The sequence below is a fragment of the Lissotriton vulgaris genome, unplaced genomic scaffold, assembly GCF_964263255.1.
Source record: "Lissotriton vulgaris unplaced genomic scaffold, aLisVul1.2 SCAFFOLD_1102, whole genome shotgun sequence".
Classification (NCBI taxonomy): Eukaryota; Metazoa; Chordata; class Amphibia; order Caudata; family Salamandridae; genus Lissotriton; species Lissotriton vulgaris.
Window position 1 is genome coordinate 555,588 of NW_028242580.1, and position 22,085 is coordinate 577,672.

General features: G+C 43.1%; 1 protein-coding gene across 1 annotated transcript in view; it reads left to right on the forward strand.

Moving 5' to 3' along the window:
• The window catches only part of LOC147668903 (E3 ubiquitin-protein ligase TRIM17-like), a gene marked incomplete at its 5' end in the record, with an annotated part of 400,957 nt that overhangs the window by 316,860 nt on the left and 62,012 nt on the right, over positions 1–22,085 (forward strand). The window contains 2 exons of the mRNA XM_086948368.1: positions 7,336–7,358; positions 11,768–11,877. Coding sequence (XP_086804494.1) covers positions 7,336–7,358; positions 11,768–11,877 — 133 coding nt within the window. The remainder of the gene's footprint in view (positions 1–7,335; positions 7,359–11,767; positions 11,878–22,085) is intronic.

Consider the following 22,085-nt stretch of genomic DNA (forward strand, 5'->3'; position numbering starts at 1 on the left):
TGAGACAGCTATACAAGCATTACCTTCTGGTAAGGCTGCGGGAGAAGATTGTTTGCCTATAGAGATCTACAAGATCTGTCAAAAGGAACTACTCCCACTTTTTCAGTTGGTGATAGACTCTATGGGGCAAACAGAAAGTGCTCCAATATCATGGCGTACTGCAAAAATAGTTTTCTTTTTGAAAAAGAACAAACCGCCAGAGGAACGGGGGTCATATAGGCCCATCTCATTAATTAATACGGATGCAAAAGTATTCGCCAAAGTTTTGGCAAACGGCCTTGCTCCTAATATGCCAGATTTGGTTAACTGCCAGCAACATGGGTTTGTGGTGGGGAGAGACACAACTACCCATATTAATACTGCTGTGACTGCCTTCGATGTTGCTGCAACTACACTCACCCCACTCGGAATGGTTATGTTAGATGCGGAGAAAGCATTCGACCGAGTGGGGTGGGAGTATCCGTGGGCAACATTGAGTGCATTTGGTATACAGGGGCAATATCTTGGATGGGTCCGATCTTTGTACGAATCACCAACGGCAATAGTTAGCTATGCAGGAGCTAACTCAGCTAACTTTTCTATCAAAAGGGGGACAAGGCAGGGGTGTCCTCTATCACCCCTGCTTTTTGCTTTAGCTTTGGAGCCATTTCTGAATGCATTAATGGCTCAAGATAATATAATTCCAGTAGAGCATGGAGGCAAGAGTTTGAAAATCACAGCTTTTGCTGATGATATAGCTGTCTTCACCACAGATTTAGTACTGGCTATCCCTGAGATAATTGAGGAAGCAAGCAAATTTGGGGACCTATCGGGGTATAAGTTAAATGTGAGTAAAACTCAAGTAATTGCTAACTATAAACCTATGCAACCAATATTGGGGCTTTGTCCAAATGCTATTTATTTAGGAGTCAAGCTTACTGAAGTGATATAGAGAAAATTATAGCACTGAATTATGATCCTTTATTTAATGAGATAACAGCCACTCTATAAATTTGGCATAAAATACCACTTAGCCTGGTAGGACGAATAAATGTAATAAAAATGAAGATTGTACCAAAGCTATTGTACTTATTTAGGTCTATTCCTTTGCAACTGAACAATCTATACATTAAGAAAATAGAAGCCATATGTAGTAGCTACATTTGGGGCTATAAAAAACCCTGTAGATCTATTGCGACATTGAAACTCTCAATAGAAAAGGGAGGATTACATTTCCCGGATTTTAAAATGTGTTTTTTTGCAACTTTTGTCCAACGCATACGTAGTCTTCTGTCAAAAGAGAATTCCCTATTATTTCACCAATTCATGCTAGGATCTGATAGCAATCAGTTTTTGTTTCATGTACATGACCCCAATTACTACAAGAGGGTCAAGTTTAAGACCGCGAGAGATATTAAAAGAATTTGGGAACAAATTATGATCATTGATAAGATTGCATTTTTTAATGCTGAGCTACAAATTTGGGGGAACCCAGGGATGCCAAGCATATTTTCTGATGGCGCATGCAATGGATAGGGAATGGCATAAATACTTTAGGCGATCTATATGGGTCGAATAGCCTCTTGAGCTTCAGTACGTTAAAAATACTTTATAAAATTAGTGATGTTATGTACTTTAAATATATACAGATTCAAGACTTTTTGGTTAATAAAATGAAAATCGAGAGAATAGAACATTCGAATACTCTAAAATGTATTTATGCTAGCTATACTAAATCACTTATTAGCAAAAGTTATGCTTGTTTAAATAGTGGCCAGGCAGAAGACTGCGCGAAAATGGCAGATAAATAGACCAACAGACTAGGAATAAATATCAACTCCAACCAGAATGCAGGGTCGCTCAGACAAATAAATCGAGTGGTCCAATCTTCAAATTTAAGGCTACAATTTTATAGGACGGTCACTCAAATTTACTATACGCCTCAAAGAATTGCTAGCTGGACCTCTGGAAATGCTTCTAGTGAGTGTACTAAATGTCCAAAATGCAACATGGAAGCTGCTGGTATAGAACATATGCTTTATCAGTGTCCTGAACTTACATCATTTTGGAAAGGAATAATAGCGCTTCTTAATAGTAGGCAAATAACACTACCAACTCTCTCTGCACATTTGATATAGTTAGATATACAAGATACTAATAGTAACTATAAAGATTTGATATCTATTATTTTTGCCTGCGCCAGGTTGCTCATAGCGCGGACTTGGATTTCAAAGGAACCTCCTAGTGTCATGGAATGGTGGAATCTTATTCACGAAATACATACAATGGAGCTCTCATTGGCTAAGTGTAGGGGTCCTAAGGCATTGAAAGGGAGGGAAAAATATGGGGAACGTTCATTTGATATACATGTAACCTTTTAGAGAGTCCTGCACATTGGCATCACTGTCATGATTTAGATATTGGTGAATATCTGTATTGTAACCCTCTGCTTGTATTTAATGGCTAATTTATGTCCAGATAATTATGAAATGATATATGTATAACAAGATATGATTTTTCTTTGTTTTTTCTCTTTCTTGCAATAAATAAAAAAAAAAAATGTATGATACATTCTTTTGCAATATCTCACCTGAAAATTCAATACGAAGGCATAGCATAATTTCAAAAGCAGTACGAGATTCCAGGAATAGAACTCATTAGAAGGAGAAAATGTCTTCTGCAATAGATTTTCTGCTTGAATCATTTGGCTTCTATTGAAGACATTTTGCAAAATTTCACTAATGGGGAATTCATGGACATTTCACTTATTGGGTAATTCATGTTAATGTATGTTTGTGAATTTTGCAAAGTTCAAAACCACAATTAAAATTTCACAAAGGCCTAGCAGTGGCCTTAAAATTGTCAACCGAATTCTGGGAGTTATGGATAGTTCTAAGAGTGTATTGTTGTATTGTACTATAATAGGACTCTGGTCAATGATAGCCAGGATGTGGTGTGTGATTGGGATTTATTAATCAAATTAATCTCATAGGCAAGGCAGGATCCTAAACACATACTCGAATACCAAAAACCGCCTTGCTTGACCATTGAGTCAGTAAAATATTTTGAAGGATATGTGGCTCCTAGAGAATCACTGATGAATAATTCAGATATTTTTAAAGTGCTGGAAAATGAGCAGACAATTTATATTAAGTGACAGTGACACTTGCAGAATTTAGCGGTGCATACGTGTGAGGAGGCTGGAATTTGTATTTGGGAATGGAGGCCAAGCAGCTTACAGGAGGAACTGTCAAGTGTAGGTATGTAGAGTTAGCACTATTGCAGTCTAAGATATGAATTGTGCTCTTGTTTGGACTTGTGATTAACATTAGGGTGGTTTCAACTTTGGATTTTTATTTTCCTTATTTTTCATTGCTTCATTGATCACTGTCAACACACACACCCACCCACGCGCACACTCACACACACACACACACGCACACGCACACACACACACACTTATGTGTGAGGTCCTATGTGTTTTTTTGTGTATACATAAAGCACTCTTGCTCTTCTACTGCCAGACTTGGCAGTGCAAGAAGAGTGACCGGTCTGGTCATCTGCTCTCTCACGCCTTGCTTTTCCCTACCATTAGTGCAGGTGTGGTGCCATCCTAAACACCTGGTGGGTTGTTCACCCCTGCTCCAATTCATCCTCAGTCTTCCATCCTGTCCATTAGGTGAACTGTGACACCTCATTGTGTTTGGTGTGTCCACCTTGTTCTCCTCTCCATTCTGTCTCCGCGATACACTCTTACAGTCTATTGTGAGTGCCTTTGCCTGACAAATTGATCCACTCTGGATGCCACAGGCTCCCTTCTCTGTGTGCACCAAATGCATCACCCTCCTTACTGTAGTTGCAAGTATTACCTACTGTCTTTCCTCTATGCCCCAGCCCAATCCACTATTCAACTGCTGGGCCTCTGTCTCACTTTTTTGACCAAGTCTTTTTTATTAAGCATTTTTAATTTAGAACATGACAGACAGTATCTGCAAAGCTTTCTAGGAGATTACAGATAATGTTGATGTGTTCATTATACATCAATTAAACTCCTATTTACCAAATTATTGAAAAAATCACTGTGCTACTATGTGGAATTATGCTTACAAAAAGACAAAGGGTGAACAAAGGTGAACTATCTGACAATACTTGAGCAGTGGGAAGTCTTTGATTGTTGTGCGCCTTCTGTCTAGACAAGGAAGAAGACTACCCAGGCACAGGAAGGTAATACAAATACAACAATGCGTTCTATACAGGAAGCAGGAGAGGAAAGCAAGGGCGTGTGGTGCTACTTGTGAGCTGGAAGTAGTTGCCGGCATGCCAAGGACAGGGCAGGGGAGGGATCATAGGGAGCAGAAGTATCAGCCACTCACATTTACATGGTGGGGGAGGGAGTCATCTTTAATAATGCATTGATAGTGGTTCAACATATCATCCCATTCCATAGGGATGAGGTGTTTACAGAAGCTCTTGCCTCTTCTTTGCCTCCAAGATGCAACCGTTGGGGGCAATGACGCATGTCACTTTAAGGGTATAGAACATTTAGCTAACAGGAGGGTGAGCTCTGTGAACCTTGCTCTTTACCTTACTTTGCTTAGTGTGCTTGTAGATGCCAAGGGCACCCACTTCTCAAGTGTTAAGTCCCTCGCAGTGAGTGATGTTGGCTAGAGTGGCCAAAGCAGCTCACCAATAGTGTGCTTTGGATGCCCAGGACCAGAGCTGAGTGCCTGGAAAGATCTGGTTTACTTTGGTAGAGGAGAGGTTTGTTCTGTGTAGTATAGAAAACTGGATGTTGAACTGGGTATTTCTGGATTCCAGGTGAGGCTACACTAATGGTTATGCTCATTGGGCTCTATCAGAGTCCTGGAACCCCCTTCCAAATTACATTTGCCACAAAGTATATTTTTGTAGCCAGGTAGCTGACAGTCAACATGGACTCATTACAAATGTTTTATGTGTAACTGTGTGAGTTTGTGGCTCCTCATGAGGGATTCCCAATAGCATCCAACCGGTCTGCCGAAGCTGCCTGTGCATTAGAATCTGCCCTGTATGAATACTGTGTTGTGCTATGTGTTGTTCAAGAGAGAGCAAGTAACCATCTAAGGAAAGGTCTCCAGAATGTTTATGCTTTTTTGAGTAAGTTCCTGGGTGCGAGGAATCTCGGCTGTGCAGGTAAACCCTGAGCGGTATCTCGGGGGCATATGGAATAATGTACTGTGTGAGTTGGAAAACTTGTCTGACACATTCTTTGACTACTGTGTCCACATAGAAGGATATTGCAGGTGCCGTGCCGTCTAGAAGGATTGCCCATGTTGTGCCTCCTGCATGGACATGGACCTCTAGAGGCTCCATAAGAATTGTAAAAAGCAAAGTGGAAAGTGGGCATCCCTGTATATTTCCCCTATGGATTGAAAAGGAAGCCAGTGTCATTTTGCCCATTAGAACATGTGAAGAGGGAGTAGTGTACAATAGTCGAATAAGGGGGAGCAAGCACTTACATACCCCTAGCCTAGGTAGAACCTGGTAAAGATAACCTCAGTCAGGTGTATCAAGGGCCTTCTCCAAATCCAGCACTAGAAATGCAGATTGAGGGAATTGGAAAGAAAATCTGTCCATGATGTGGAGAAACCTGCGGATGTTTAGGGAGTTACTGCAACCAGGCACAGGCCATTTTGATCTGAGTGGATAAGCTCAGGGAGTATTTGTAAGAATCTGTGTGCTAGAATCTTGTTTAATAATTTGTAGTCAGTACCCAAGATAAGCAGTGGCCTGAAAGAAGGCAATTGAGGAGGGGCAGCACCTCTGCAGTGGCGGAGGAGCGTAGCCTCACTGGCTCAGAGCTAGCAGGTGAAAAATTAAACCATATTCTATCATTGTTTTATTTTTCACCTTTTGGCTCAGCCATTGTGTGCAGGGAAGGGTGGGGCCAGGGCTATGAGAGGGGGGCAAAGGAGTGGCTCCTGTTATTCTAAGTGTGCATGTGTCTTTGGCTGGCCGGCGTAGGCTGTCCAAACACACATGCATCCATAGGTTTCTCCAACCCAGCTGTAATGAACAGCCAGGTTGAAGAAACAGCACAGAGTCCCTGTCCTGAGCGGAGTGTCACACCAGCCCGCTCAAGCCAATCCCGTGCTGCACTCGTTGTATGAGGGCAGCACGGGGATTGCACAGGGAGTTCATGATGCTGTCTGAGCAGCTGCTGGGACAAGGAAGATGAGGAGTGGGAGGCAGCCGGCAGCTTCAGGTAAGTCTTCCTTTTTATAACAATCGTTATTAAACTCCCCCGTGCTCCCCTCCATGTTTCCACCCGTGTGCCTCCTCCACCTGCCCCAATCCTTTTGGTTTGTGGTGACTGCCACTGTAATTCAGTTGGATCTCGATCAGGTTTGGATATTGATACTAGGAGGAACAAACGGGATACAAGGGAGAATGCCTATCTAGAGGGTTTCTATATATATTGTAGTTAAGCGGGGAACCAGGTGAGTTGCAAACATTATATAACATTTAAGAGGAAACTGGTCCAGGGGGTTTTCTGTTGCTAAATTCTGTATTACTAATTTGATTACAACTTCTGTAGTCAGGCCAACAAGCTCTTACCAGTGATCTTCAGGTATGTGAGGAAATGTGAGTAGGGCCAAGAACTGGGTGGGGGCCACTGCGGCAGGTCTGTTGGTGTCTTCTTATAGCTTTGAGTATTATTAGTAAAAAGCGTCCAGTTTCTCACATTGGGCGTAAAGCACAATGACAAGCTGGAGCTGTATATGTACAATTGTGGTTGCTTGAATTTTCTGCCATATGAGCCACATTACCAATCCGCCAACCATATCACCCTATGCATGTGTCATAGGCAGTGTAGTTTAAACAACACAGGCATTCCATCAAAGTAGTTGACAGTGCAGCAACCCTGCTCTGTCTCACTCCTTGTCCTTTCTGCATGCCTCTACCAGACTTTGTACAGCCCACACTTAGAAAGAGAGCCTTCTCTATTTCTACATCAAAATGCTCATGAACAATGCTTTTAATGCTCTTAAAATTGAAATGTGCATGATAGCCTGATGATCAGAGATGATTTAAAGGGAACCTGAGTGAACTCCCATTGTGCATGCAGCCACCTCTGGTATTTATTGCAAGTTTGCCTGATCCGATACTATCAGGTTGTTCTGTGACCAAACAACTATCAGTCAGAAAAATAAAAATGTTAAATGCTGAAGATATGTTGATTCTATAGTATTCTCTGATATTTAGCTGCTACCTTTCCATCAATCACAGATCAGGGCCAATCTACAACGGAAATAAATGCGTCAATGTTTGCGTGTTTGGATATTTACCTTGTCCTCTTTCTTCTTTTCTCTCTAGGATGTGAAAAACATTTTAAGGAGGTAAGTACACTTACGTTTGTACATTTGTTCTTCCAGTACTTATATCTTATTTATTACGATTACATGGTGCAGCCTCAGACCAGCTCTCAGGAATCCCGCTGTGGAGGACTTACAGGAGGTACCAGGGGGGTTTCCTGTCCCCAAAGGCCACTCAGGAGTAAAGTGAACTTCATCCCTCAATAAGTAGTGCTCTTGGAGGCGCGTTTTCAGAGTGTTGGAGAAAGGGGGCATGACCTCTGAAGACCTCCTAGCAATTCCACTGGTTGGGACTTACTGGAAGTGACAGGAGGGTTAGTTGGTCTTCGAGGATGTCCTTAGGGGCCAACTACCCCTCCTGTTGCCCTGGGTGGGAATAGGGCACCCACACTAGAGGGTGGGTCCCAGGGGGTTGGGTCCCTGGGTCTGAAATCATCCAGAGATGGGGAGCCGTTGGTCACCCTCCTTTTAAATGTCTAACTTTTTTTTTCAAAAAGGTCAGGTGGGGGATAGGTTCCCTGTGACAAAAATCGGCCCGGGGAGGGGGGCCGCACAGCCTCCCCATTTAAAAAAGGCATGCCACCGGGGGATGTGGTCCCTGCAGTCTGAATTGACCCTGGGAAGGAGGGTCATGTAGCCGCCCCACCTAAAAATGTTTTAATTGTTTTATTAAAAGAACCAGCAAGTTACAGGAGGCTACTCCCCCTTTCTCTACCTCTCTGCAAACACGCCTGCTGGTGCACTGCTGGTTGGGGAATTAAGTCCCTTTGGCTGCAGAAGGTCGTTGGGGCCCAACAAGCTCTCCTGTTGCTTCCAGTAAGTCCAACACAGCAGGATTTCTAAGAGGCCTTTAGAGGTAAGGCCCCCTTTCTCCACCAGTCTGCAAACATGCCTCCTGGCACACTGCTGGTGGCGGTGGTGAAGTCCACTTGGCTGCTGAGGGTCCTTGGGGCCTAACAACCCCTCCTCTTACCTCAAGTAAGTCCCACACATCGGAATTGCTGAGACAACTTTGGAGGCTATGCCCCCTTTTTCCACCACTCAACAAACGCGCCTCCTGGCACAATACTGGTTGGGGAATTAAGTCCTCTTGGATGCTGAGGGAGAGGTGTGGCACAGTATCCAGAGCGGCTAACTCCAGAGCACTGGGCTCACGGCTGAATCACCAATGGCAGCTCAGCTCAGCAGCATATGACTCTGAGTAAGAGCACACTTAATCTCCCCAAAGTTCCCCAGCACCTTGGGTGATATGTTTGCGCTTTATAAATATGGATTGTTATTATTATGATTATTTTTTATTATGTTGAGGGTCCTTGGGGGCCAAGAAGCCCTCCTATTACCTCCAGTAAGTCCCTTACGGCAGGATTCCTGAGAGCTAGTCAGAGGCCCGCCCCCATTTTCCATCTCGGCAAATGTGACTACCAGTTAAAAAATTCACTTAAAAAAAAACAAAGGTTAAAGGGACGTTATACTTATGAAATATATATATGGAAATGGTGGAAAGCAATAGGGCGGTGCCGCTTTCAGGTCTATCACAAATAAAATCAACTTGTTGCAAGAAATTTGGCTTGGTGCATAAGATAGGGAAAAACAACCTGATCCACAAACGCGTGATCAAAGACCACTTTACTGGATATATACAAGATTCTCTGCACACACTTTAGTATTTTTAAAAACATAAATTATATCATAAGTCACAATGATGCTTGTCTTGTGTTTTTCGCAGTCTTTAATTTCAATTCTTAAACCTTCTTAGCCAACACATGTTTCATTGTTGTTGAGTAGATTACCCCTGCTACAGTAGCACAGCAGACTCGCCCGGCGAACATGCCGCTTCGGGAGATCGTACTCGAACCTATACAACTGCCCGATGATCCTAAAAACACTTTTGGGAATACTGCAATCTGACATGGAAGCCTTTCACTGTCCATATTACAAAAAGACGCTTCCACTGGGACAAGACATCAAATCAGATAGAACCCCACTCCAGGTTGGAATTATTACCCGATTTAAGAAACTGCTATAAATTGAACACAGACCTGAAGAAGTCACAGGGTAATATCCTCAACAGCGATGAAACACGTGCTGGTTTTGTGCCACCATAAGAGTCTAAGGCACCACCAAACATTTTTTTATGTTGTAGGAGGATCCATTAAAAATCAATAAGTCTCCTGGGCCATTGAGAGTTTACTGTGTTTTTTAAAAGTACTCCACGCTAAGGCTGGATGTTCCTCAACTGGGGTTCAGGAGCCTCTTGGGGTTGGTTGTATGGATGCACTTTGCACCATGAAAAATGTTAAAAGAAAGGCTCAAAGACACGTTAATGTCATTTGATAAAAGGTTTTAAAGAAAATATTTGTTGACAATCACTTTTATTAATCATTACAATGTTTGAATTTGTGAAATATACATTTGATTATATTTATTGGTGAAATTTTGGCAAAGAAAGTATGTCTGCCTTACTGAAAGTAACATGCTTTGTATTGCTAAAAACAGTCAGCTGTGCGCGACTACGTGGGGCTGGGCGTAGGATCTGACTGCAGGCCAGCCCTTCCACCCAAACTCATGCCGCCCAGCCTCAGGCCACAACCTGCACCCATGCCCACATTGTGCATGCCGAAGCCTATGCGCAGTGAGGGGATGGGTACCTGTGGGAGGTTGGGCGCATGGCTTGGCCACAGGCAAGGCACTGTGCTCAACCACAACCTTGCACAGCCGAAGGCCCTGCTCAGTGGGGAGTTGGGCCCTTCAGGGATAAAGGCGCAGCCCCTGGTCACAGGCGAATGCTCTGCTTCCAACCCCATGCCATCACAGCAATGGACATCTTACTTTATGTTAAAGCAACGTTATCATTGTTGAGAATGTCGGTTAAAATATACCATTTTAAAGAAACAAAACCACTGAAATTCATCAGTTCTAATTATCTTAAATTATATAACTTTCACCCTAAAGTCACTATAACTTGAGCCGTTGCCATGGACTGCTAATTACCTCACATATTATATCACTCAGACATGTGTTGTGACATTATTGAGATTATCACTGCAACTGACATCATTGTTGTCAACACTGTGCATGGCAGCGGCGGGAGTTATAGTTACTTGGTTAAAAGTTAGAGATATTTGGATGGTTAATCCGTAGAGACTCCTTGAATCTTTGTTCACAGACTATCCATGTAACTCCATTGGACGAGTGAACTTTTAACTCCCACTGTCCAATTTGGATTTGCGGTTCACTAACCCCAAAGCTCTCGTTGGTAAAGAATGTCTGTTGCAAGCGCCATTCTAGTACTCAGTGCTTTGTCTACAAGTCATGGGAAAAAGGGAGTATGAATCAATGGGGGACAGGTAGCTAATCCCCTGATACACTAGATCATGCAGGGATGTCCCAAAGGGACCACAAGTGTTTATCAAATACCTTAAAGCAAGGAATTATGGACCCTTCTTCACCCCACCACCTCAGAGTCTGGACTCATGTCCAGGTGCGTGAACCCTGCCTGGATGCAGCAATTCCATCAAGGGCACACAAGCCCCTAGGGTTTACGAACCCTAAAAAAATAACAATAATATTGAAACCTAAATAAATACTAAAAGTACTAGAAATGATATAATAACAAAATAAAAGGACTACCCCCTTCTTGGCCACTTACTGTAAGTTGGGCTGCTCCTGGTATCTTTGCCATATATATTTTGTTTTTGTCTTTGCTGTACAATACATAGTTGTAGAGTTGATATACACTCCACTGAATGGAGAACTGTGGATACTGTTGATAGTCAGCCCAACTTCAGAGCCTGAAACATGGCACTTGTGGGTTTGCACAACACAGATGCTTGTAAATTTCAGGTTCTGATTGTGAAAAGTACTGGTCTGAACCCAGATCATCTCTTCCTCCAAGCTTCCCTTTTCCTTGCAGTACAGACAAGACATCCGATCCTTGCCGCATAAGTGCTCCTTCAAGTCGCCCCTCAAGAATCCTATTACGTAATTACTAAACCCTAGCAGGAGCAGTAGATCTACAAGCCCAGACTCTGCTTTCAGCTGTGACATCCAACTCTAAGTCCTTGTAGAACACTCTTGTATCTTCATATTACACTGATACAGGGAGATGCTCTCCAAGCAAAATATACTACACAACCTCCTGCTCCATTCAATGTTGCACCTTAGAAGGTATCCATTCATCTCATTAGCCACATCATCCGTCCATGTCCATTAGTACTCTTCAATTTGTGTCTTCAGGCAAGATTAATGCTTACCACCTGGTATGCTTCAGATACCTCTAATATATCTCATGGTAGAGACATCTGTTCTCACATTTCTCTTATTTTTCTCTTTTTAACTTAATTATCTCATGGCTTAGAAACACTAAACACTCCCAAACCCTACTCAGGTGTAAAGTATGAATGTCATCTACAATGTTGTTCTCTGATTCTCAGGTGTGATGAGGTGAAGATTTCGAAGCCTAAGAAAGATGAGATTGTGAAGAAGACTTTGCAGGGCATTGGAGAAGATACCTCACTGCAGGAGAAGCTCCTGGAATTAAAAGGTACTTAACTCTAGACATTTATGGGAGACATGTATGTGGTAGCTATTTCTATTTGAGAAAGTTAAAAATGATCTTGAAGAACTGGACATATTTGAAAATTATATAGTACCAACATTATGCCAGTCACAAATAATAGTACCAAGCTGCCTAGGTTCATAGTAGGAGACTGGCTTAGTATATGGTGCACACACATTTAAGTGAAGCACCTTCCACTAATCCAGACAACCCTTATGGTGATTTTAGTGGTCTTAGACAACCATTGAAAGCTCTCTAAGTGGTAGCTGTGGAGAGCAGCCTTTAGGCTTAGTGCAGAAAGAGTGTTAAACAGCTTGTTTCACCAGACCAAATCATGTAGGTTAAACGAAAAAGAACCACACAGTATAGTTATAAAATATGTATGTTGATTACACAACACTCACTAACAGATTGGTATATCTACTACCAGGAGATATCAACAAAAAATACACAATAATACTTCAATTGCAAGACCTAAGTAAGCACAATACATGGTGGTCTCCAGGGGGAGACCAAACCATATACGAAGAAAGAGGAATGAGAACTGTGACTGAAGTCAGGACTTGAACCAAGAGACTCAGAAGAGCTGGGGACACATGGAACTAGCCACAGTAAGTACCCAGGAGCCCCAAGAGGCTGTGTGCAGAGTGAAAATACAGGTGCGTACTCAGTAGGAGTCAAAGGGAAGGTTACTGTTGTAGTTTGGAAGAAGGCCCCTTCCCAGTGGACCCTGAACAAACCCAGTGGAAGACAGAAGGTTGGAGAGTCATCCCACCCATGGAAACCCCAGAAACCAGAATACCTACACCAGGGAAGCCAGGTGCATAGGTGCGCAGTGACGTCCAATAACACTGTAGAACACAATGGAGGACTGCAAGAGTCTGGTGGAATTCCAGAGTGGATTCTTGAACAGAATACCTGCAAGCAGAGGGGACAGAGTCTATGCCACTTGGAGGTTACCAGGAGGCATGGAAGATCAATGATCACCGATGACGGAAGCTGCAGCAGTGATGAGCGTGACCTTGTCTCTGCAGCTGTGAGGACCATGTGACACTAAGGAAGACCAGGAGCCATTCACGAGCTCTCCGATGTCAAAAGTCAAGAATGAGGGAGTCGGTGTCCGGCGGGAGCACCAACAACTTTGTCAGCAAAAACAGACATGGAAAACAATGAAGGAGCAACGTTGGGACCAGAAAGGTCCAAGTAAGTCATAAAGTCCAGGAGAGTCAGAGCAGGGCCTGAGCAAGCAGGGGAACCCACTGAAGCAAGAGAAGACCCTCGACCATGGTGCAGAGTATGCAGTGAGGGCGAAGATCTTGGCAGGAAGAGGTGCTGGAGGCTGTAGCCTCTTGTGGCCGAAGATCTCTGGAGTGCAGAGCCAACAAGCCTTAGCAATAGAAAGTCAATGCCGTGCACAGGGGATTGGTCCCGGCAGTTTTGACGAGGGATACTGGCCTCAAACTTGCAGAGAGGACAGGTCAAACCTCAAGGGAGTGGCAGAACCATTACCTGTGTTTCTGAGCCTTTCAAAGTACGTGGAACGTCCGGAGCAGCAGACCAGTCAGCTTTGTTGCGTTGCAGGGGAGTGAATCCAAGAAAGATTACATTACATCATCATAGCACATCTTGGTAAATATTTTATATGGTTGTGTCAAGGTGAGAACAGTTGATTACATTTTGATCCCTTTAAGCAGAATACTGGGATCACCTTGGCACAACCGCATAAAATATTTACCATGATGTGCTATGGTGATGTACTGCAATCTTTCTTGGGATATTTTGGATTTGTGTTTCTGGCCAAGCTAATATAAATGCCTGCGCTTTTAGTCCACTTGTATGTTTTTGTTTTAAATAATTAATCTTCGGTAAAATCTTCTGCCCCTTGGTTCTCTTCGGCCCTGGCAGACAAACGCCGGCAGTGCAAAATAGCCGAAAGGAAATGGCGCCAACACTACGACGCCAGCTGCAAGGAATCATACAGGTCTCAGATTAGAGACTACCATCGTGACATCATTGCCAATAAAAAATGATATCTGGCCAGCCGTATTGAGGAGGCCACAAGCTCCTGTAAAGAAATTTTCAGGATTGTCAAGGACTTTATTTCCCCCTCCTGGACGAACCCCAAAATCATGCACTCCGAGTCCTGGATTACCGAGCTGGCTGCCTTCTTTGCTGACAAAATTAAAAATATCCAGCTATCTTTTGAGGTCCCCAATATGATCCATACTTCCTCTCCCGATCTTCTGGTTCCGTCATCTCCCACGTCAGAACCGTCCCTTTGTAACTTCCCGGATATGTCTTTGCAGACTTCACTGGACCTTCTAATTAAGCTGAAATCAGGTTCTCCCCGGGATCCTTGCCCCGCCAAAGTCCTTGCCCAAATAGCCCCCACCCTTAACCAGCTCATCAATCCGATCCTCAACCTCTCTCTGAGCACAGGGGAAGTCCCGCAGCCTTGGAAACATGCACTGATCCTACCACTATTAAAGAAATCCAATCTGAATCCGGACTCGCACGCCAATTACCGACCCATCTCCCTGTTGCCTGCCCTCGCGAAAGTGGTTGAAAAACATGTCCACACCTCTTTGTCCCACTTTCTTGAGGCTAATGATATTCTTCACACATCCCAGTCAGGCTTTCGCTCTAACATGAGCACTGAAACCGCTCTTCTCGAGGTCACCGAAGTGATTAAGTCCACCTTGGACAAGGGAGGAAAAGTCATGTTGGTGATGCTCGATCTCTCTGCGGCCTTTGACACCGTCCCCCACAAACTCCTCCTTGCAAGACTCTGGGAGGTGGGCTTGAGGGGGATGGTGTTCAACTGGTTCCGTTCCTTCCTCTCTAACCATCAACAAACTATCTGGGCCCCACCTTTTTCCGCCGCGATGCCACCTCTGGAGGTCAGAGTGCCGCAGGGCTCAATCCTGAGCCCCTCGCTCTTTAACATTTACATGACCCCTTTGGCGGCACTCGCGGAGGGTTTTGGGGCCCAGATCGTATTGTACGCTGACGATACGCAGCTCCTGTTCACCTGTGATAAGGACCACGACTTTGACGGAACTTCCATACGTAATTGCCTTGGGGCGGTGTTTGACTGGTTCAACCGACACTGCCTCAAGTGCAACTCCGAAAAGTCGGAGGTCCTCTTCTTCGGCTGCCCGGTCGATTCCAGGTGGAAGGAGTGGTGGCCGGCCGCTATGTTCCCACCCGACAGTGACTCAGGGTCGGCGAAGAATCTAGGAATCCAGGTCGACAACTGCCTCTCTCTTAGGGGACAAGTGTCGGGCCTGGTCGGTAGATGCTTCACGATCTTAAAGATGCTGAGAAAGTTCCTGCCCCTCCTATCCATCGCACACAGAAGGACCACAGTGCAGGCCCTGATTGGCTCTCGCCTGGACTACGCCAACATTCTGTACCTTGGCCTCCTGGACTATCTTAAATCGCGCCTGCAGATAGTACAGAACTCGGCAGCCCGAGCCATCTTTGGCCTTAACAGAAGGGCCAGGGCGACGGAGCTCCTCAGAACCCTCCACTGGCTGCCTATCAAGAAGCGGATCGCTTTCAAGGCCCTGACCATCGCCTTTAAAGCCCTGCATGGTCTTGGCGCCCGCTACCTTCGAAAGTGGATCACGTTTTACCTTCCATCGAGATCCCTTCGCTCGTCGTCTCAAGCTAGGGCAGTCACCCCTAGGATTCATCGAGCACGCATCGGCGGCCGCGCCTTTAAACATCTGGCGCCCCAACTGTGGAACGATCTTCCTCTCGCGCCCAGGTCCTGTTCCAATTTCCTGACATTCAGGAAGGACTTGAAAACCTGGTTGTTTCAGCAATAGGTCTCTTCCATCCCTGTTTTGTTTCTCAGGACCTTTACTGCCTGGTTTTTCCTCTGCCCTTCTCCCTGACCTGTGAGGCTCCAACAGCGCCGGGACACTCCTCGGAGTAGCCGTGCGCTATAGAAGCACCCTTTTAACATAACATAACATATTAAAGGATTGGACAGCAAAATATAGATATCCTTGTATCTCTATTTGTACATTCCTTAAAATCATTCTTGTTGTGAGGGACTGTTGTTTCTACAAAATAATTTGCACCCAAAGGCCCCTGATTACTTAAATTGGGTTTCCTTGTTTTTGTACGATATGCTAATTCACTAGCCATCCTCCTGGAGGAGGTGTGACCACCCTCCGCCTGAGCAGGCATTGATTCTGCCTCTGAGAGCGCGGGCTCTAACTTACAGGGGGTCAGAAACTCATCTATGTTGGCAGACTGGGAGATAACAGTCAGTCAGCACACTAGAGGACTAATAGGTTTTTAGAGTGCACATCTAAGGTGTCCGCTGGGTACATGTCATAATACATCTAGTAATGGCATCTGTAGAGATTTATTAAGACAAGGTGTTTGATACCAAACACGCTTAGTTTCAGTGAAGCCATCATGTAGCTGGGTAACTCGTAATGAACAGTGCCCAGTACATGTCTTTAAGATGGCTGCCTGATCACTTGCCTTATCTAGCAATGGAACTAGACATCACAGGGGCGTAACTGCTAATGCAGATTTGCCCTCGCATATAATATAATGCACCCTGCCTAAGGGCTCTAAGGCAAGCTGTAGGAGTGACTGACATAAACTATATGCAGTGTAACTTGGCATGGCACACCGTGAGTGTGCCATGTTATGTTTTCAGAATGGTGTGCCCTCTTTCACTCAGCCTGCAGTGGCAGTCTGCATTCTGTTTGGGTGTGGATCCCTTAAGGTGGCATAATACATGCTGCAGCCCTTGGAGGACCCCATTTAATACTCATGTTTGGGTGCCAGGGGTATCATATACTAAAGACTTACATGGGTGCTAAAGTCCTTGGGTTACAATAGGATATTTACCTTGTTTCAAGGGAAAGCACACTGGCACTGGGGGCATTGTTAGCAGGGACCCATTGCACTTATAGTCAATTCAATTCAGAGTACTTCATTTCCAAGAAATATACTTTTATAAAAATATTACACACATTTTCATAAAATAGAGAAAGGCATAAAAAAGTACTTAGCTATAATAATAATAAACACTGCGTGGTTATATACTTTAACATGACTACTTGTAGATTATTCCACTTCAGTTAAATAATCATAAAAAAAGTTCCCTACCCTAACCCAATGCAATCTACAATACAAGTCTTGTATACATTTGTAACATTTCACTAAAAATAGTAAAAAAGAAAATGGTCAACATAAGAATGATACATTCTGTCACAATAACATTTTAAAATGTAATGTATTGAACCAGCATCAAATCATACATTTTCCCTAAACAGGATTCTAAAGTGCAATATGCATAGCAGCTTTTCACAACCTTCCTATTTGGGGATCCACGGATTTACTTAATATCAGCTGGCTGAATGGTATTCCATCCATACAGACCTATATCTTCAACCCTATGGGGAAGATAGTGCCAGTTCTGTCGTTATGATGTTAGACAAGGATTGACCAACAGCGATAGCTAAATCTCAAAATCTAAGACTATAAATAAGCTCTAGCCCCGCATCTCCTGCTTGGATCCCGTATTTTTTAAACACAGGCTGAAGAATCTTTTTCCTTTTCTCCAAAAAGAATAAACAATCCAGCAATAAATGGCTCACTGAGTATTTCTTCTATCTCATAAAGGGGCACTGGCTATTGCACTTAACCAACTCTCATTTCAATCTTTAATACACCACCCAGGATCAATTCCCACCCTATAGCACAAAACTTCATTCCATGTCTGGGATATTATATATATTGGTAACAAATCTGTGCTCTCCTGTGATTTTAAGAAAGGAATAGCTGAGCTCTTAGTTTTAAGATGGCACATATCCTCTTTCCAACTGGTTTCTATGACACTTATCCTGAGTGAGCTCTTTATCTAGTTAAACGAAACCACTTCCCCATCTTTAATACACCTCTCTGAAACATTCAAACTCTTTTGCATTATTGTCACAGGATTCCTTTTCCCATAGATAGATGTCATCCTCTCCGGCAAAATTTGCTCAGACAGTTTGCCACATGGGGGCCAAATTTTAAGAGCAGCTAAAAAGCTCAAGGCTCTGGCATCAGCCAGCAAACTGCAGGCTAGAGTTCTCAGCTCCCTCCTTATAGCTCGAATCATAGAATTTTTGGGGAGTTCAAGAAGCAATTTTAGAGAAGTGTAGTGTAGTTCCTATATTCCCAATAGGCTCTGCGCATTGGAATAACATAAACGATAGTTTAGACATAGGACTGAAGTCGACTAGGTCTCTATTGAATATGTTAGACTTAATTATGAATGCCAGCTAGCTCAGAGGTCACTAGAAACTTTCTCTAGTACACAAGAAGGGATTAGTTTCTTACAACCGCATAAACATGACAACTTTATTTCCCAAGAATTAGAAATATATCTCTAGAGTCGTGGAAACAATAGATGGCTATTTTACTCAGTCAATCGTGCATGCTTAGTTTCACCAGAAGTGCAGAGAAATAGAGAGACCAGAGTTTTACTGTAAAAGCATGGTATAGTTTCTAAGCTATACAGTACTTAAAATGGATAAAATACATACAATGATAAAATATTGACTAAACGTACTTAACTGGTGCTACCCGCCTACCCCGGTGTACCTAACCTAAGCCTAGTACATGGGAACAAGTAGGGGAGAAGCAGTTTAAAGTTAAATAGTTTCTGCCAAGGCTCTAACCAAGATTTCTCTATGGGTCTAATCAGCTCCATACCTTGTTTATAGAATGTAGGAGGGCTTGTATCTCTCTCTCAGGACTCGATCTCCCAGCAACCCGCAAACACCGGAGCTGGATTTCTCGGCAAGAGAAAAGACGGCGTCTTTCTCAGTGCGTCAGCGGGAGGGTCGGCTTCCTTCAGCACTCGCTATAGCAGGGCGTCAGGCAAGTAGTTAGTCGATCTGCTCCAAACCACCGTGTGTTTTGCTAGGGCAGATGCTGGTATATTTATACCTGGAAGGTGCCGAGTTTGACGTAAGGTTGGACATAATACGTCACTAAGAACTCGAAGTCCTTTTAGGACTCCAGGAGTTCTAACTATATAAGGGCATAAATCGGGATGATTACACTAGAGTCCTAGATTCGTCCACAACACCCACTCCGCGTAGAATGTCCATCATTACTAAATGCTAAGCAATCAAAACAAATCTAAGCATGTGTTTCCCATCCCAACCCAAAATACATAATTGTATTTGAAATGGTATGTACATGAAAAATCAGTATTAAACTGTATGTCTTTCTAAGCAGTGGTATCATTCAAATAATGCATATAGTTTACATTTGTAATGTTAATTGAATGATTTTAAAAATGTTTACATTTATGAAATGGCTCTTAAATACAGAAGAGAAGGTCGAGACCATTTCATCACATTTTTCTATACAAGATTTTATATGTGCTAGAGGCTAAGTTGAAAATATTGTCTCTAGTTTTTCAAAAATAGAAATCTTGTTCTCTAAGAATAGTTCTACTTTAAGCAGATAACCCTGTGCCAAAAGGTAAATATTTTGGGAACGAACAAAAATAATTTCCGCTTCAGACAGGTTTGGAAGTTCTGTTTATCAAAATTGAAGGCCAAATTCAAAGTTCAGGGAACGCTGTGTGCTCCTGTTTTTTAAAAGTTATTCTCGTTGTTAGGAGAGAACATTAGCTCAAATAGGCTGGCAAAGAATTCGTCTACAACAGTAGGTGAAAGTTGGGCCATGTCCGAAAAAGTAGAAATAGTGCAAATGTGAGATGCATTGACGCCATTGTTGTCTACATCAGCAATGGTCACAGAAGGTTTTACCTGTGTGCCGCTTTCATCTCGAACCTCACTGCCAGCTTGTTGCTGTGAGGTCTCAACGAATGCCGTCATCAGAATTGGTAGCCGCTGGGGACAACACATTGCATGAGCCGTTACCGAACCAAGCAAAGTATCGACATCCTTTGGTACTGCTGATGGGAGTGTGAGACAGACGTCTAACACGCATTCTTCTCCGTAGAGCAGGCATCGTAGAACAGGTAAGATGCAATCTTGCCAAATTGGTCTGAATTAAAGAAACCATGTGGTATTCAGATCTCTTAGCCGAGCCAAGCCGAGGACTTTTGAAATTATATCTATGTACCGCATTGCCAGGAGCGTCTGTTCCATGGTAACCTGGGTATTGCTTGTGACTGGACTTGCCATATCGGAGCAGAAGGAACAAAAATAAGATTCCTGCTACGAGTCCCAAGATGAGAGGCAGGCCGCCGAACACAGAGTGCACGAAATTCGGGAAGATGCTCAGGACTGCTTCGAAGGGTGATAATAGTCCCGAAAAAATTGTCTTAAATACATGTGCGATTCCGCTGGTATCAGACATGTTCAAGATTTGGCTTAACATTTCTACGAAGTGCACAGGGCAGTTTGTTGATAATAATGCATGTATCTCTGCAGATGTCCTTGCGACTTGCAGGTCATATGTCTCTCTAGACGAGGTAAAAGATTTCATTCTGCTTAAAGTATCAATTCAAATAGAAGAGATATTCAATGAAGGCAATATCGTTGCCTCCTTGTCTGGCTTGCTGTTTAGATACAATACTTGCATACAACAAGTGACCCTGGATGTAACACTGACGAGATAGGCCGTTCCTGGCAACATGCCACAACAGCTGTGGTCACTTAACATAACATAACTGTTGTTGGAAAGCTACCTGAAAAAGGCTCTATTTGTGTTGCTGGGGTGCCGTGCAGGTGGCAAAAAAAAGTCATTAGACGAACCTTCACAGGCTCCATGTAAGTTAATTTCTTGACACAGAAGTGTACCGCTTAGTGAGTTTTCACAATTTTTCCCACTAAGAAATACCTCTTTATTCCCCCCATTTCTACATTTATATGTATACGGTAAGCTCCAGGTTGACTTGATGTACCCATTACCCAGCCTTTCATACAGGCCCGCTGGTATATGCTTAAGGCAATATTGAAACTGGAATGTTGATACTGGTATCGCTATGATGCCATGTATTATCCATTCAATGACAGGTTTCTCGGAAACTGTCAATGGTAATCTCTCGAGTTTTTCAATGCTCAGCACCGTATAGTCTGCTCCTCTTTGTGCCAAAGAGATTAGTTTATCTGTCAAGTTAAATATAGAGAATAATGACGTCGTGTTGATTAGGCGCCAGGGCACATAGTCTGAACTGAGATTTTGTAACATCCAGCCTAGTTGTACAATAGAACGTAATTGGGACTGGCCATGTTGTAACATAAGCATAGCCTGTTCTATTATATCTATTGCAGATGATACAATGCTGTCCAAAGAATAAATTCTGGAGGACAGAGTCGTTAACCCATTGCCCACGACAGAAAGGGTTTTTTCCAAATTAATACGGTCAATTTCTTGTATTTTTTCAGCAGTTTCAAGTTGCGTCACTTTCCAACTCTCGTTGTAAGCCGCATATATACCGGCGTATATGATACGTTTTTGATGCTGTTTGCGAGGTCCTAATAAGAAATCTCGCAAGTCAGCACCTTCTTTAAGTAAGGTCAAGTGTTGCTTAATTTCAGGAAGTGAGGATCTCTGTAGCCAATCGAGGCATAGTTTTCCTACACTGTATGTGGTGACTATCCCTGGATGTTGTCTCTGGGAATATCTTGGGTCTGGCCTGTTTTGCTTGAACCCCTGTGTGTTATTCAGGAATCTATCTTGACAGCTATTTGTGTCTGTGGGCCAGATCAACCATTTTCTCCAATCAGGATTTGTTCTGTTTTGGTTTAAAATATGGGATACGTCTATCTCCTCATATGTAGTGCTATTACTATCAGGTATGGGCTTTGGTATAGACGGTTTATTTAAATATTTTATCTTGGCTAGGCCAAGACAGGTTGTTTTGTTGAATGCTGTCATTCAGGAACATTATTTGTTCTGGGATCATGCAGGCTCTGAATAATGATTCTAAACCCTGTACTTGCCAATCTTTTGACCCCCAGATAGTTTTTGTTTCAATGTTGTCTTTCCAGAATTCAAAACCAAATGTAGACAATTGTTCATACAATTCTGCAGAATTTATCTGTTTTGTATTGGTCAACATATTTTTCATTCCTGTTTTATTCATACTGTTGAAATAAAACTTTTCTGGATCTGTGGTATTAAACCCTGAGAAGTATGGGAATTTCTCATAAAATGTTTTAGAGCTGCCTTTTCGCGGTGTTGGACAA